The 15,559-nt window shown below is 34.1% G+C and overlaps 2 protein-coding genes across 5 annotated transcripts; both read right to left on the bottom strand.

The window, feature by feature from the left end:
* Window positions 1-468: 468 nt before the first annotated feature.
* Window positions 469-4,720, bottom strand: LOC105789217 (putative disease resistance protein RGA3). 4 transcript variants are annotated; one of them, XM_052627676.1, is made up of 3 exons: window positions 4,569-4,710; window positions 4,170-4,494; window positions 469-3,877 (listed from the first exon to the last, which is right to left on the bottom strand). In XM_052627676.1, the coding sequence occupies exon 3, from the start codon at window positions 3,315-3,317 to the stop codon at window positions 2,316-2,318; it is 1,002 nt and encodes a 333-aa protein (XP_052483636.1). In that variant the 5' UTR covers window positions 3,318-3,877; window positions 4,170-4,494; window positions 4,569-4,710; the 3' UTR covers window positions 469-2,315. The 4 variants fall into 4 exon arrangements, with proteins under 4 accessions (XP_052483636.1, XP_052483638.1, XP_052483639.1 ...); XM_052627678.1 differs by having other exon boundaries at window positions 469-4,494; window positions 4,594-4,720; XM_052627679.1 differs by having other exon boundaries at window positions 469-4,494.
* A 4,459-nt stretch (window positions 4,721-9,179) lies between these two features.
* Window positions 9,180-14,577, bottom strand: LOC128039268 (putative disease resistance protein RGA3). Its single transcript, XM_052627675.1, has 3 exons — window positions 10,282-14,577; window positions 10,087-10,146; window positions 9,180-9,504 (listed from the first exon to the last, which is right to left on the bottom strand). Exons 1-2 carry the CDS (start codon window positions 14,508-14,510, stop codon window positions 10,140-10,142), a joined length of 4,236 nt encoding a protein of 1,411 aa, XP_052483635.1. The 5' UTR covers window positions 14,511-14,577; the 3' UTR covers window positions 9,180-9,504; window positions 10,087-10,139.
* Between the last annotated feature and the right edge of the window lie 982 nt (window positions 14,578-15,559).

Genomic DNA, 15,559 nt, shown 5'->3' with positions numbered 1-15,559 from the left:
GGGCTATATCCAGCTCTTGCTAACATAAGACATCCAGGATCTCACATTGCCACATACCAAAATTATTGGTACCATCAAATTTCTCTACTTCAAACTTTACATTGGTCACAGTAGTCTTTGCTGATGACGATACCTTTTCTATTTTTCTCCTCAATCCCAACTACTGTAAGTGAACAGTGCCGTGAACGATTGTATTTCCCAAGTACGAATCTAGCTCTGATACCAATTGTTGTGCGGAAGCGTGTAAAAGAGTAAAATTATTGTACTAAAAAATCACACTAAGTTCAATTCCCAGGAAAGAAAGGTGGATCACAAGGATCGCTTAAGTACCAAGTCTTTCTTAGCCAGAATATCCCTCAATCGTAATTTAATAGCACAATAAATCACTACAATCACACTCACAATTCATGCAGAATAATACTATAAAGAACACAATTATTTAACGAGGTTCAACAAATTTTGCCTACATCCGCGGGCACTACCAAATATATTCCACTCCAAAATACAAGTGAGAATTTACAAAGAGAGAGAGATAACAATGCCTTAAGTAGAGAATGGCAAATATGAGATACAAAATGAGAGATGGTTATGCCTATTTATAGTTGAGGTTCAGGGATCAACTTGCAAAGTCACTTTACAATTAGGGACCAAATATTACAAATATCTCAGATTTCTTATGCTAATATCTCGATACCCATATCTTTGACTTTTCGATATTTGATACCCATATCTTTGACTTTATTTGATACCCATATCTTTGACTTTCCATAAATATAGATGATTTCTAATAAAAACCATGCAAACATAGACGCTTTAGAGAAGAGAGATTTCCCAACCACTCTGGAAAGGCTTCTGTTCCTTTAAACCCTTCTATCTTCATTCTTCAAGGGCAGTGAAGAACTGAAGTTTGTGAGGAAGACTCTTTAGCTTTTCCCAACCAATCAGTTTTAGAAATAGAATGGAGGCACTGAGATATTGAATGGAACTGGGCCATGGGAATTCTTGCAGCTCTTTTGAGAAACCACCGGTAGCTAATTCTCTCAAGCAGTTAAGCCTACCAAGGCTGTCATCTTGAATCCATGTCAGATCAGGCAAATTTAATATTGTTAGACTGCAAAGGAAAACATTGGATTGCAATATATTTGGTAGCAGACTATTCCATTCTTCGCCTACATTCTTAAATTCTAATTTTGTGAGAGAAGAGGGTCCATCTAAACTGGAATGGGATTAAAATTAGGGCAATCACGTATCATCAATTCTTTAAGGGATGACAGTGGTGCTTTTAGTGGAAAGCTCTCCAATTTGTTGCACCATTTAACTTGACAGATATTGAAGAGAGGAAAATCCTTCCAAATTTGGGATCGAACTTAATCATGACAATAGTCTAGATGTAATTCTTTGAAACAAGTGGAGGTAGATAATCCGTTTCCAATCTTGCTTAATTTTTCACAACAGAAAATGCGAAGCTCTTCAAGAGATGACAACCAGATAAATCTATCTTCGAGACAAGTGGAGGTAGATAATCCATCTCCAATCTTGCTTAATTCTTCACAACTGGAAATGCCAAGCTTTTCAAGAGATGAACATTCTCCAGTTATTGGAAGAACTTCCAATTTGTTGCACCTTTGAACAGACAGATATTAAAGAGGGGAAAATCCTAAATTTGGGATCAAACTTAAATTAGGACAATCTTCTAGATGGAATTCTTTGAGACAAGTGGAGGTAGATAATCCAGCTCCAATCTTGCTTAATTTTTCACAACTGGAAATGTGAAACTTTTCAAGAGATGAGCATTGTCCCGTTAGTGGAACACTTTTCAACAAGGGACAAACCCAAATCTTCAGCCGCTCCAAGCAAGGAAACATGATCATCTTTGTTTCCACCATTGCTGCCCATTCTTCTAGACTTTCCATCCCACTTAAGGTGAATTTTTTCAATGCAGGAAACACCTTGATCACCTTATTCATACCACCAACACTTTCGTTGCAATAAAATTCATTACCCATGCGTTTCACTTTAGTCAGATTTCTCAACTTAAGATACTGGAGATTGTGCAATTGACCCAGAGGTGGAAGACTTTCACAGTTGATGCCATTGAAAAAATTCAGCTCCATCAAATTGTTAAGCAAAAACAGATCAGTATTAGAATCACCAACAGGTCTTAACATCCATGAGGGAAAGCTTTCACCTCCGTAATCCGAAACAGTTAAGCTTTGCAAATTTGAGTGTGGTTGGAGACCTTCCATCACTTCCTCACTGTTATAACCACTACTCCCACTATCACACCCTTCAAAATCAAATATCACCTTGCATAATTATTCTTTACGGTGCAGATTTGCTCCACTAGCCTCTTGTTTGTCTCTAACACCCTCAAGATGGTGTATCTCCAGTTCTCCACACAGTTCGTTTAGGGATCCTAACTCCTTAATCGAACATCCCCTTTCTGATCCCACAATAAATATGGGTAATGTTTGAAGCCAAGTTAGGTTTCCAATATTAACTGGCTGAAGTTCTTTTCTATTAAAATATAAGTGCTTCAAGCTTATCAACTTTTCCAATTCATCCGGAAAGGTGAGTCTCAGTAAACCCAAGAGCCTCAATGTTTGCAGATTGTAAAGTTTGGTTGTGGACTTGGGCAGTGCTTCAATAGAAGTCCATGAGATGTCCAAATACCTCAAGTGCTTTAATTCTCCAAGGGAATCTGGCAACTCACAAATATTAGCAGCGCCAACAAACTTTAGGACTCTTAATCTTGTGAAGCTTTTTGATAGTTTCTTGAACACATCAATCTCTGAAAACAACGAGTATAATTTCGGAGCAACCGCTGTTAAAATTTCTGGTAATGATTCCCCATCGCACCCAACATTGAGATGACGAATATGAGAACACTCTTTTGAGGTGAGACTGGAATTCTCTTGAAAAAACAAAGTATCAAACTTTGACACAGACAAAGATAAATCATGCACCGAGTCGTGCATCTTGAATGTGAGAATATTCCCGAATTTGTCCTTCTCGACATCTTGAAATAAGGAATTTGATAACAACCCATTCAAGTATTTGTCACCAATATCCACCATTGCCATAGGGCTGCCAAGAAATCCTTCAGCCATCCACAGTTGCTTCAATTCCTCTGTTTCAAAGCAATAATCTTTAGGAAACATGGCACAGTACGCAAAACACTTCTTCAAAGATGGAGAAGGCAAGCGATCAAAACTTAATTTTAACAAACTTTCCACTTTTAACACACTGTCCGCTGAACCCCATACTCCACTTTTTTTAATTTCCAACCATGTGCGGCGACTCCTCTCTTTGCTCATTGTCCCTCCGATAACTTTACCTAACAATGGCACACCTCGACACTGCTTAGCAATCTCCTTTCCAATAGGCTCTCAATCGTGAGACATTGGAGAGGGTGTCAATGCTAGTTATTTAATTACGGACCAGCATTCTTCATCTTCTAGCCTTCCTGGTTGATGCCTTTGATCCGAAAGTGCTTGCATTGTTATTGCTACATCTTCTTTGCGTGTTGTCACAATAACTCCATTCCCGCCATTTGTACTGATTCCTTTCAGACAGAGCTTTAGATCCTCCCATTTCTTAACATCCCACACATCATCAAGTACAAGAAGATACTTGATCTGATCTTTTTCTCCTTTGGCCTGTTCAATCTTCTCCTTGAGCTTCATCATCATTGCATCCATATTTTCTGGCATTGAGGTATGTCTATCACCAGTAAGCTGTTCAAACATCGCCCCTAAAATCTTTTTGACATCAAAATGATCAGATACAAAGACCCAGGATTTGACATCAAAATGCCTTTTCACACGCAGATCATACACCAGCTTTGCCAATGCAGTTTTGCCAAGACCTGCCATACCTACAATGGGTACAACAGAAACAACCTGCTTATCTTTAGGATTGACTAACAGGTCAACCACCTTTGAGACATCATTTTCCCTTCCAACAATGGTCGAGTGATCCATGACAGAGAACGTCTCGACATTTGATCTTCTAGGTACAGGAGACACATGTTCTGTATCTCTCTGCTGAAGACCAAATGACTGGTGTCTTTGTTAAGGCCATCCAGTGTTTCAAGGATGTCCTTAATTTTTTTTAGCCATCTTGAGACGATATAAAATGGAATTGTTAGAAGAAAGGAAGTCGAGTACCTTCCTTCGAATTTGGTTCCGAATCTTCAGTTTCCTCCGGAGAATTTCACAGTCAAACTCATCAAGTACATCAGCAGCCTCATCAGCAACATCTTTGAGCCTCTGCAACCAAAGCTCAAAGCTTCACTGCGTCCTTCTTTGTTTGCATTTCCTCTGCATCTTGCAAGAAAGCTTCCATCATTTCTAGTGAGTCACCCAGTCTTGTCAGCTCCGTCTTGAAATTCCATATACGGCTGATTTGGTTAGTGGTAATTGAATTCGCTTTAGACACCGCTTCTTCCAAAATAGCACCCAAAAGAACTTCTGCCATCTTTGCTTCTGTAATCTGAAAGGATTGAAATGTTAAGAAATAACATGAAAAAAAAATATCATTGAAAATAAAGAAGAAAAGAATCTAACCCACAAAATTAAAGCAACAAGATACCGAGTCCAGGAAACGAAATGGAGAGAAGAAATGAAAGATGAGTTGCTTCAGTAAAATTGAATTGAAGTGAGTTTTGTGAAATCTCATTGATTCTTTACATGAATATTATATTTTTATATACATTCATATATTAAAGAATTATGCGTAATATTGATAAATGTATTAAAATTTTATTTTTATCATCTCTCAATGGCCGTGTTGTCATATCATTGCAGCTTTAAAGCTTTTGCGTTCAAGTGGCAGGCAAGTGGTACGTTAAACGTATGATCTTAGGTTAGAACAGTGCTCCTTCTCTTTTGTTATCATACTACACTGTCTTTTAAATGTCATCCATCATATACCTCTTGATTCATGACTCTGTTCAAAGTTTCTGTAACATTTATTTCGCTTAAAATATCAACCGAGTTATATAAAATTAAATTTATAATTGTAAATAATATTATTATAATATAAATATTAAAAATTATTAAGATGTTTATATATTACATTTTAATAAATATCAAATTAAAATAATATAAATATATTTTAAATTATTTAAAAATAAAATGGATGAGCCTAAAATGGATTTGAATTATAATTTATAAATACGAGTAAATTTGAGCAAAAATTTAAGTTCATATTTTGAGTCAGGTTACATTTGGGCAAATATAAAGTGTATTAATATCATACCTAAGTTTAACTCATGTCGATCCTATAATATATGTGCTTTGTGAGAAATGGATTCATGTCAATTCCTACTTTCAACTGAATAACATTCTCTGGTATCCTCGTTTCACGAATTACAGAGTTCAAGCAACACGAACCAAAGAATAGAAAATATTACTCACTTCCCGTAGGAAAGTTAGTTCTCTCTATAAAGATCGGTATAGATCGAAATTCTCTGAAAATAAAATTTATTCTAAAGAAATAAATTACATATACTTTGTAGCAAAATAATGATAACTAGATAATTTATGAAGTGTGTTTTTAATTCAACCAGTGCTCTCTATTTACAGTTAAGGTACAAGAACCCTGGTTGAACAAGCCCTTAATAAATAATGTTATTTAAATAAAAATATACTCCCACTCTAATTAGAGCGAGGAGGCGCAACACACCCTTGTTAATATTATCAAGGTTGTCGCCCCTTATGTTCACACAAGGGTTAAGATAGGTCTATTATGTATTGGGTCTAATATATGTATTTATTTAATTTTTGGCTTAACATTTTATAATTTAGTCATATCAAATAATTATTTTTTATTCTCCAAAATAAATATTAATTAATTTATTTAGTTTCTAAACTCAATTCTACTACTGCTAAAAATCATAAAAATTTTACTGTAATAGAATCAATAAGGAAATATATTTATTCAACAAATTCATAATGACTAATTAATTTAAGGGTAAATTACACCAACAACACTCAACTTTGATATAGCTGGCAAAACAGTCACTCTGGTTTCATCAGTCACTTAATTTTTAGAAAATGACAAATCGATCACTACCATTACAGACGTAACAAAAAGTTGAGGTGGCCAATTAACTTGCCATATTAGCATCCTACGTGGAAATGACAGCCTCTACAGCATACCCCATTTAACTTGTAGTAGTCCAAGAAGAATAATAATAAAGAAAAAAAATTTCTCCACTCAGGTCACCTTTGATTCATCAATGACAGCCTCTACATCATCCCTAATCTCTTACCTTACAAGAATGCGACCCTCTCCCTTAACGAAAAATGTTAGTGGGTGACTGATTTGTCACTTTTCGATAACGTTAGTGACCGATTTGTCATTTTTCAAAAATTGAGCGACTAAATTGAAACTAGAGTACTGTTTTGTCAGATATATCAAAGTTGGGTGATTGTTGGTGTAATTTACAATTAATTGAATTTAATTTTCAAGTTTCAATTATAATTAAATAATAACCCGAAAAACCTAAAATTAATTCTCAAGTCATTTTCTGTACTTAGCGAAAAAACCATGTTCACTGTAAATGCGATTCATTTCTCTTACTTCATCATTTCTTTTCATTTCTATTTATTTGGTTTTACATGCAATTTATTCATTGTTTCAACAAGCTAGAAGAAAGACCAATTAGATATGCAATGGGGACTAAAATAATTTATAATTAAGTTTCGACTTTTCACCTATTCATTATAAATTTATTTAGTCATGAATTCATTCCAATAAAGTATTGTGACTGAGCTCTCACTTATTGCATACCATTACGTAAGCTACTTAAAAAGTACTCGTTCAATGATCTTGTCAAAAGTGTGTTACTCTTATAAGAAAATTATTAATTAATTAATTAATTAATTATGTTTTACATTTTGCATTGTATAAAATTAGCATATGCAATTATTAATTAATTAAAAATTAATTAAAGATTTTAAATAAGTAAATTAAAATTTTAAAATCTCTCACATTCATTAATTATCTAATAATATTTATGGAAATTATATCTTAAGACTTATTAAAAGGTAAATTAATTTTCCATAAATAATATATCTTATATTTTCAATTACCAAGAAATAAATTTCGTGGAAATATGGAAGATATACTTTTAATTTTTTTACTAAAAATATGCTTTCAATTACCAAGAATTTATTCATGTAATTGTATAATTAAGACACAAATTTCATCGTGGAAAACATTAAGTTAGGAGGATAAAAAGTTATAAGTAAAGAGGCTTCAGTTTTTCTTTAGAATATGAGTAAACAAATAAAAGTACAATATAGATTACATTTAAACTTAAATGTACTAAATGTACAAAACCCAAATCCTAAATATAAAAGCCCTAACTTGGGTACAAAGTTCTTCTCGATGGCTATCACGAAACTTTCTCTAAAACTCATCTTACGACTACATTTTGTCTCTCTTAATTGACCCATCAAAATAGAGATACAATGACCCCTTTAAATAGATTAAGATTTGAGGTCTAATTATATTAAAATATCCTTGAAGTAATCAAAACTGGGAGACGGAACTTTGCTAGGAGTTTAAAAAGTGGCTACTTACTTAAGTAATATGTAGCATCGTCACGACATCCCATGCTTTCTCATCATGACATCGCACGTGTGTTGAGTGAGAAAATTCCAACAACAACTGTAGCATCCTATGGCTCGAACCTGACGGTCGGGTCAGACAAGAGATTTTATATTTTTAACCTTTTGGAAATATAAATTACGACCCATATAGTAATAACATATTTTTTTATAGTAATAATATTTTAACTATAAACCAATCTACAAAGGAAATGATATATTTAATAATATATATGTGAATAATTCATATAATAATTATTTTTAAAATTTATAAGTAGAATATAATTAAAGTATATATATAAATACATGTCCTAATAATCACTTGGTGTGTAATTAAATTATTATAGCATAAATAGATTAAGAATTAAAACAAAAAATCAATTATTATAGCATAAACTATGAGTTTGTCGAAATCCAGATTATAAATTAACTAACATAACTTAAACTTGAAAATCCACATATTTTAATTACGTGTGGTGAATTTCGAATTTAAATTAATCATTTATGTTTAAAGTTAAATTAATCAATTTATTTTCTTTTTGCGGTATCAAAATTTTGGATGTGGAAGTTTTTGCAGCAAAATTCGTGGCCTGACCCATGAAATCAATAATTGATTAAGTGAGCCAAAATTGAGCTAAACTCAATTAGTCTATCCAAACTTTCATAGCAAGTGCTTGAAGTAGTACTATTTGGTAAGGTCAGATGAGTTAATTAGAGATAAATCATTATGGTAATCATCATCATCATTTACATTGTGAATCGAGGTTTAAACATAAGAGTGAGCCTAAAACGAACGGATTTAGAATTTAAGAAATATGAGCGATTAAGAAATATGAATGACTTGAAAAAAATTTTTAAATTACATGTCGGATTAAATTCGACTTAAACAAGTATAAATATATTATAGATTGAGACTGTCTTTCGCATTACCACCTCTAACAGGGATCTCATGACTTAAATTTTAGGAGATTTTAATTAGTATATAACAAGTAGTAAATCATTTTCAAATTTAAAAATAGTTTGGCATAAAAACTCATGCCGTTTTTTATATGAGCACCTTTTGCTCCCAATTTCAGTGGTGCTGCATAGTAACTGTAGCTGTTTTAAAAACTTTTGAGAGGCCATTGGATCTTTCTATCAATAATGGTATATATATATATATGGTTGCTATTTCCCTTGTTGTCTGGACTGAAATTAGATAATTTAACAACATTGTTGCTTCATATAACTAACAAAAAATTGCAGCCAAGGAAAATGGATATCACTTGAATGTGGGGCAATCTTTGAATATTGATGGGATGGAACCCAATACATTAGTATAATTGGTGTTCTTTAGCTTTTAATAAATATCAATTAATAATTACGATAAATTTAATAACACAATATATCATTAATCAACATAAAATAAAACATAATAATCATGAAAAATAAATTAAACGAAACACATGATTTTTTACGTGGAAAACTCCTTTATAACAAAGGATAAAAACCACGGGACTTGAAAGTCCACATAAAAACTTTATTATATTCAAAAGTTTTGCTACAAAATCACAATCCAAAGCCAATAAAGAACATATAACTCCAACAAAGTTAATTATTTCATGCAGATTAAAGAGACATTTGTAATTCGTACATTACCCTATTATTGTAATTCATAAAATAAAAAAAAACCTAAAGTTACCCAATCCGTATGGAAAATCCAAATTGAAATCCTCAAGCCTACTAGCCATTATCCAAAAATCAGCACAGACAAACCTCAGATAAGCCCCCGATCGAAGAGTTGATCAACACTGCATTGGTGAACCAAAGCTGTCTTCTATATTATAGCTCTTCAATGTTGGAAAGGAGAACAATACACACTGACGCAAGCCCTATCAACATCTCCCTTCAGATCCAAAGAGAATTCAAAATTTTCATGAGTAGATACTGGATAATTCATGAAATATAAGCAGTACTGGTTTTAACAAAAGGTTAAACCATGAAAATTTCATCGTCCTTAAATTAGAAGCAATAAAATAGCAGAAAAAAAAAAAGATGAACAAAGCAATATATGAGACTTGTAGCTCCAAACTAAATGAATGTTTTATGGAGTTGTGGTAATGTTCAGGAATTAAATGAGGCTTATTTGCAATGTGATTGAATTTATAGTTGTACATTGCAAGTGACTATATATAGAAAGGGACTTACCATATCCACAAAATCTTTATCAAATAAAAACACAAAAACCAGTTTGTAAATTGCAAAGATAATCATAGAAAACTTTCAGTGCTTCAATAGACTAAAAAAACAGCCTACAAATAGTTCCATAGAAATCAATGCTAGGAATGAGATACTTCAACATGTATGTTGGAAGTGATTTGATGCAGCTTTTAACTATTAAATGATCAAGTTTCTGCCATCAGTTTTAAATACTGTCTACATATTTTGGAGTGGAGAAATTGGCCAATTTGTCATAAGAAATGCTTACTTTTCTATCCATAATTTTGCTCACAAACAGTCTTAAAAGTATCCGTGCCCAAACTAGATCCTGCAGAATAATGCCAAAAAGAGACCAAAAGAAAATCAAAAGGAAGTTTTATAAGAGACTAAATCAAATAGAAAGGGGATACTAATTATATGAAGCCTAAAGAGGTAGAGTTGTGGTTTAAGATATTGAACTTACCTCCGACCATTAATAATTATTTGTGGAATGTGGGAAATCTTGGACCATTCAGGGCCACTCTCCCTCTCACATCTTGTCTCTAATTGAGGACACATCAAAATGTCAATTGTTTTTAATTTGGAGAGGCTTCGCATAACATCTACAGAAGGGAGGTACATGAGTTTATTGCATGAATTGATATGCAGACGCCTTAGGGAAGAGAGATTTCCCAACAACTCTGGCAAGGCTTCTATTTCATGAAACATCGACATAGTCAAATCTTCAAGGGCACTGGGGAGATGAAGTTGGTGAGGAAGGCTCTTTAGCTTTCCAAAACCACTCAAATATAGATACCTTAGCGAAGAGAGCTTTCCCAACCACTCCGGAAAGGCTTCTATTCCTTGAAACTCTTCTATAGTCAAATATTTAAGGGTAGAAAGGAGCTGAAGTTGGTGAGGAAAACTCTTTAACTTTCGAAAACCACTCAAATATAGACGCTTTAGAGAAGAGAGATTTCCCAACCACTCTGGCAAGGCTTCTATTTCATGAAACCCCGACATAGTCAAATCTTCAAGGGCAGTGAGGTGTTGAAGTTGGTGAGGAAAACTCTTTAGCTTTCCAAAACCAATCAAACTTAGACGCCATAGAGAAGAGAGATTTCCCAACCACTCCGGAAAGGCTTCTATTCCTTGAAACTCTTGTATCAGAAGAACTTCCAATTCATTGCAGCTATCAATTGACAGATCTTGAAGAGAGGAAAATCCTTCCAAATTTGGAATCCAACTTAAATTAGGACAATTCTTTAGACCTAATTCCTTGAGACAAATGAAGGTAGACAATTTGTCTCCAATCTTTCTTAGTTTTTCACAATTGAAAATGCTAAGCTTTTTAATAGATGAACACCTTCCAGTTATCGCAAGAACTTCCAATTCGTTGCAGCTATCAATTGACAGAATTTGAAGAGAGGAAAATCCTTCCAAATTTGGAATCCAACTTAAATTAGGACAATTCTTTAGACCTAATTCTCTGAGACAAGTAGAGTTAGATAATCCGTCTCCAATTTTGCTTAATTTTTTGCAGTCGAAAATGCTAAGCTTTTCGAGAGATGAACACCTTCCAATTATTGGAAGAACTTCCAATCTGTTGCAGCTATCAATCGAGATATTTTGAAGACAGGAAAATCCTTCCAAATTTGGGATTAAACTTAAATTAGGACAATTCTTTAGACCTAATTCTTTGAGACAAGTGGAGGTAGACAATCCGTCTCCAATCTTGCTTAATTTTTCGCAACCGAAAATGTTAAGCTTTTCAAGAGATGAGCATGCTCCAATTATCGGAAGAACTTCCAATCCGTTGCAGGTATGAATTGACAGATTTTGGAGACACGAAAATCCTTTCAAATTTGGAATCGAACTTAAATTAGGACAATCTTCTAGATTTAATTCTTTGAGACAAGTGTAGGTAAATAATCTGTCTCCAGTCTTGGATAATGTTTTACACTTGGAAATGCTAAGCTTTTCAAAAGCTGAACATCCTCCGGATATCTCAAGAACTTCCAATTTGATGCAGCTATCAATTGACAGATTTTGAATAGACGAAAATCCTTCCAATTTTGGAATGGAAGTTAAATTAGGACACCACAATAGCTCTAATTCTTTAAGACAAGTGGAGGTAGATAAACCGTCCCCAATCTTTCTTAATTTCTCGCAATCGAGAATGCTAAGCTTTTCAAGAGATGAACACCTCCCAGTTATTGGAAGAGCTTCCAATTCATTGCAGCTATCAATTGACAGAATTTGAAGAGAGGAAAATCCTTCCAAATTTGGAATCCAACTTAAATTAGGACAATTCTTTAGAGCTAATTCTTTGAGACAAGTGGAGGTAGATAATCCGTCTCCAATCTTGCTTAAGTTTTTGCAATCGAAAATGCTAAGCTTTTCAAGAGATGAACATTGTCCCGTAAGTGGAACACTTTTCAACATGGGACAATCCCAAATATTCAGCTCCACCAAGCAAGGAAACATGATCGTCTTTGTGGCCGCCATTGCTGTCCATTTTTTTAGATTTGCCATCCCATTTAAGGTGAATTTTTTCAATGCAGGAAACACCTTGATCACCTTATTCATACCATCAATACCTTCGTTGCCATAAAATTCATTACCCATGCGTTTCACTTTCTTCATATTTCTCAACTCAAGAAACTGGAGATTGTGCAATTGGCCCAGAGGTGGAAGACTTTCACAGTTGATGCAATCGTAAAAATTCAGCTCCATCAAATTGTTAAGCAAAAACAAACCAGTATTAGAATCACCAACAGGTTTTAACATCCAGGAGGGAAAGCTTTCACCTTCATAATTCCTAACAATTAAGCTTTGCAAATTTGAGTGAGGTTGGAGACCTTCCATCACTTCTTCACAGTTATAACCACCCCCACTGTGCCTCCCTTCAAAATCAAATATCAACTTGCATAATTTTTCCTTGCGGTGCAGATTTGCTCCATTAGCCTCTTGTTTGTCTCTAACACCCCCAAGATGGCATATCTTCAGTTTTCCACGCAGTTCGTTTAAGGATCCTAGCTCCTTAATCGAACGTCCCCTTTCTGAACCCACAACAAATAGGGGTAATGTTTGAAGACAAGTTAGGTTTCCAATATTATCTGGCTGAACTTCTCGACTATCAAAATATAAGTGCGTCAAGCTTATCAAATTTTCCAATCCATCTGGAAGGGTGAGTCTCGGTAAATCCAAGAGCCTTAATGTTTGGAGATGGTAAAGTTTAGCTGTGGACTTAGGCAGTGCTTTGATAAAAGTCCCTGAGATGTCCAAATACCTCAAGTGCTTCAATTCTCCAAGGGAATCTGGCAACTCAAGAATATAATTAGCACCGACAAACTTTAGGACACGTAATCTTGTGACGCTTATTGATAGTTGCTTGAACACATCAATCTCTGAAAACAGTGAGTGTAAGTGTGGAGCTACCTCCTTTAAGATTTCTGGTAATAATTTCCCATCACATCCAACATTGAGATGACGAATATGAGAACACTCATCTGAGGTGAGAGTGGAATTTTCTCGAAAAACCAAAGTATCAAACTTTGACACAGACAATGATAAATCATGCACCAAGTCGTGCATCTTGAATGTGAGAATATTCCCGAATTTGTCCTTCTCGACATCTTGAAATAAGGAATTTGATAACAATTCATTCAAGTATTGGTCACCAATATCTACCATTTCCATGGAGCTGCCAAGAAATCCTTCAGCCGTCCACAGTTGGATCAATTCCTCTTTCCCAAAGCAATAATCTTTAGGAAACATGGCACAGTATGCAAAACACTTCTTCACATATGGAGAAGACAAGTGATCGAAACTTAACTTTAACACACTTTCCATTGAACCCCATGCATCACTTCTTTGATTTTTCGACCATGCGCGAGGACTCATTTCAATTTTGCGCATTATCCCTCCCATAAGTTTAGCTACCAACGGCACTCCTCGACATTGCTTAGCAATTTCCTGTCCAATTAACTCTAATTCGTGAGATATTGGAGAGTCCATCAATGCTCGTTGTTTAATTATGGACCAACATTCTTCATCTTCTAGTCTTCCTGCTTGATGCCTTCGATTTGGAAGGGCTTGCACTTTTGATGCTACATCTTGAATGCGTGTTGTGACAATAATTCCATTCCCACCATTTGTACTAACTCCTTTCAGACAAAGCTGTAGTTCCTCCCATTTCTCAACATCCCAGACATCATCAAGGACAAGAAGATACTTGCTCTGATCCTTTTCTATCCTCTCCTTGAGCTTCATAATCATTGCATTCATATTTTCTGGCATTGAGGTATGTCTATCACCAGTAAGCTGTTCAAACATCGCTCCTAAAATCTTTTTGACACTAAAATGATCAGAAACACAGACCCAGGATTTGACACCAAAATGCCTTTTCACACGCAGATCATCATACACCAGTTTTGCCAATGCAGTTTTGCCAAGACCTGCCATACCTACTATAGGTACAACAGAAACAACCTGCTCATCTTTAGGATTGACTAACAGGTCAACCACCTTTGAGACATCATTTTCCCTTCCAACAATGGTCGATTCATCCATGACAGAGAACGTCTCCACATTTGATCTTCTAGGTACAGGAGACACATGTTCTGTAGCTCTCTGCTGAAGACCAAATGAACTGGCGTCTTTGTTAAGGCCATCCAGTGTTTCAAGGATGTCCTTAATTTTTTTAGCCATCTTGAGACTAAATAAAATGGAATTGTTAGAAGAAAGGAAGTCGAGTACCTTCCTTCGAATTTGATTCCGAATCTTCAGTTTTATTCGGAGAATTTCATAGTCATACTCATCAAGGATATCAGCAGCCTCATCAGCAACATCTTTGAGCCTCTGCAACCAAAGCTTCACTGCGTCCTTCTTTGTTTGCATTTCCTCTGCATCTTGCAAGAAAGCTTTCATCATTTCTAGTGATTCTCCCAGTCTTTTTAGATCCTTCTTGAAATTCCGTATACGGCTGAATTGGTTAGTGGCCATTGAAATCGCTTCAGACACTAGTGCATGTAGGGTAGCATCTAAAAGACCTTTTGCTATCATTTCTCCTGCCATCTGAAAGGTTTGCATTGAAAATAAAGAAGAAAAGAAGAGATTTCTAACCCTGAAAATTAAAGCAACAAGATACCGAGTCCAGGAACCGAAATGGAGAGAAGAAATGGAGAGAAGAAATGAAGATGAATTGCTTCAGTAAAAGTGAATTGAAGTGAGTTTTGCGTATTGAATGTATGACATTATTTTGTGAATTTTTAAATGTATTTTGTTTAATATATGGCATCAGCTTCGAATATAATAATAAGGTTAATTTATGCAATAAATCCTAAACTCTTTATAAATTAAGAATTTAGCCCATATACTATTATTTTTAAGAATTTAGTGTTTTTTTCAAATTTCAAAATCAAGTTCAAATGTTAAATTTATTAACATTATTTTGTTAAATTTAAGTCCATACAACATTAATTACTGAGTATTTTTTAAATATTTCATATTAATGATTTTAACAAAAAATTAATGGTGTTAACAATTTAATTTGAATTTTAAAATCTAAAAATATAATTAAATTTTAAAAATAAAAATTTAGAAACTAAAATTTAAATTTATAAGAAGGATAGATATTATATTTTTACTACCATAAAAATTACAATTTAATTTCGTCTCCTAAAAGATTTTTAACTTTGTCCCTACGTAGAGTGAAATTTTTCGTAAAAGTTATGAAAAAAAATGCTTACGTTCATGTT

Source organism: Gossypium raimondii, chromosome 2 (assembly GCF_025698545.1).
Source record: "Gossypium raimondii isolate GPD5lz chromosome 2, ASM2569854v1, whole genome shotgun sequence".
Taxonomy (NCBI): domain Eukaryota; kingdom Viridiplantae; phylum Streptophyta; class Magnoliopsida; order Malvales; family Malvaceae; genus Gossypium; species Gossypium raimondii.
This window is presented reverse-complemented; position numbering and strand designations above follow the sequence as displayed.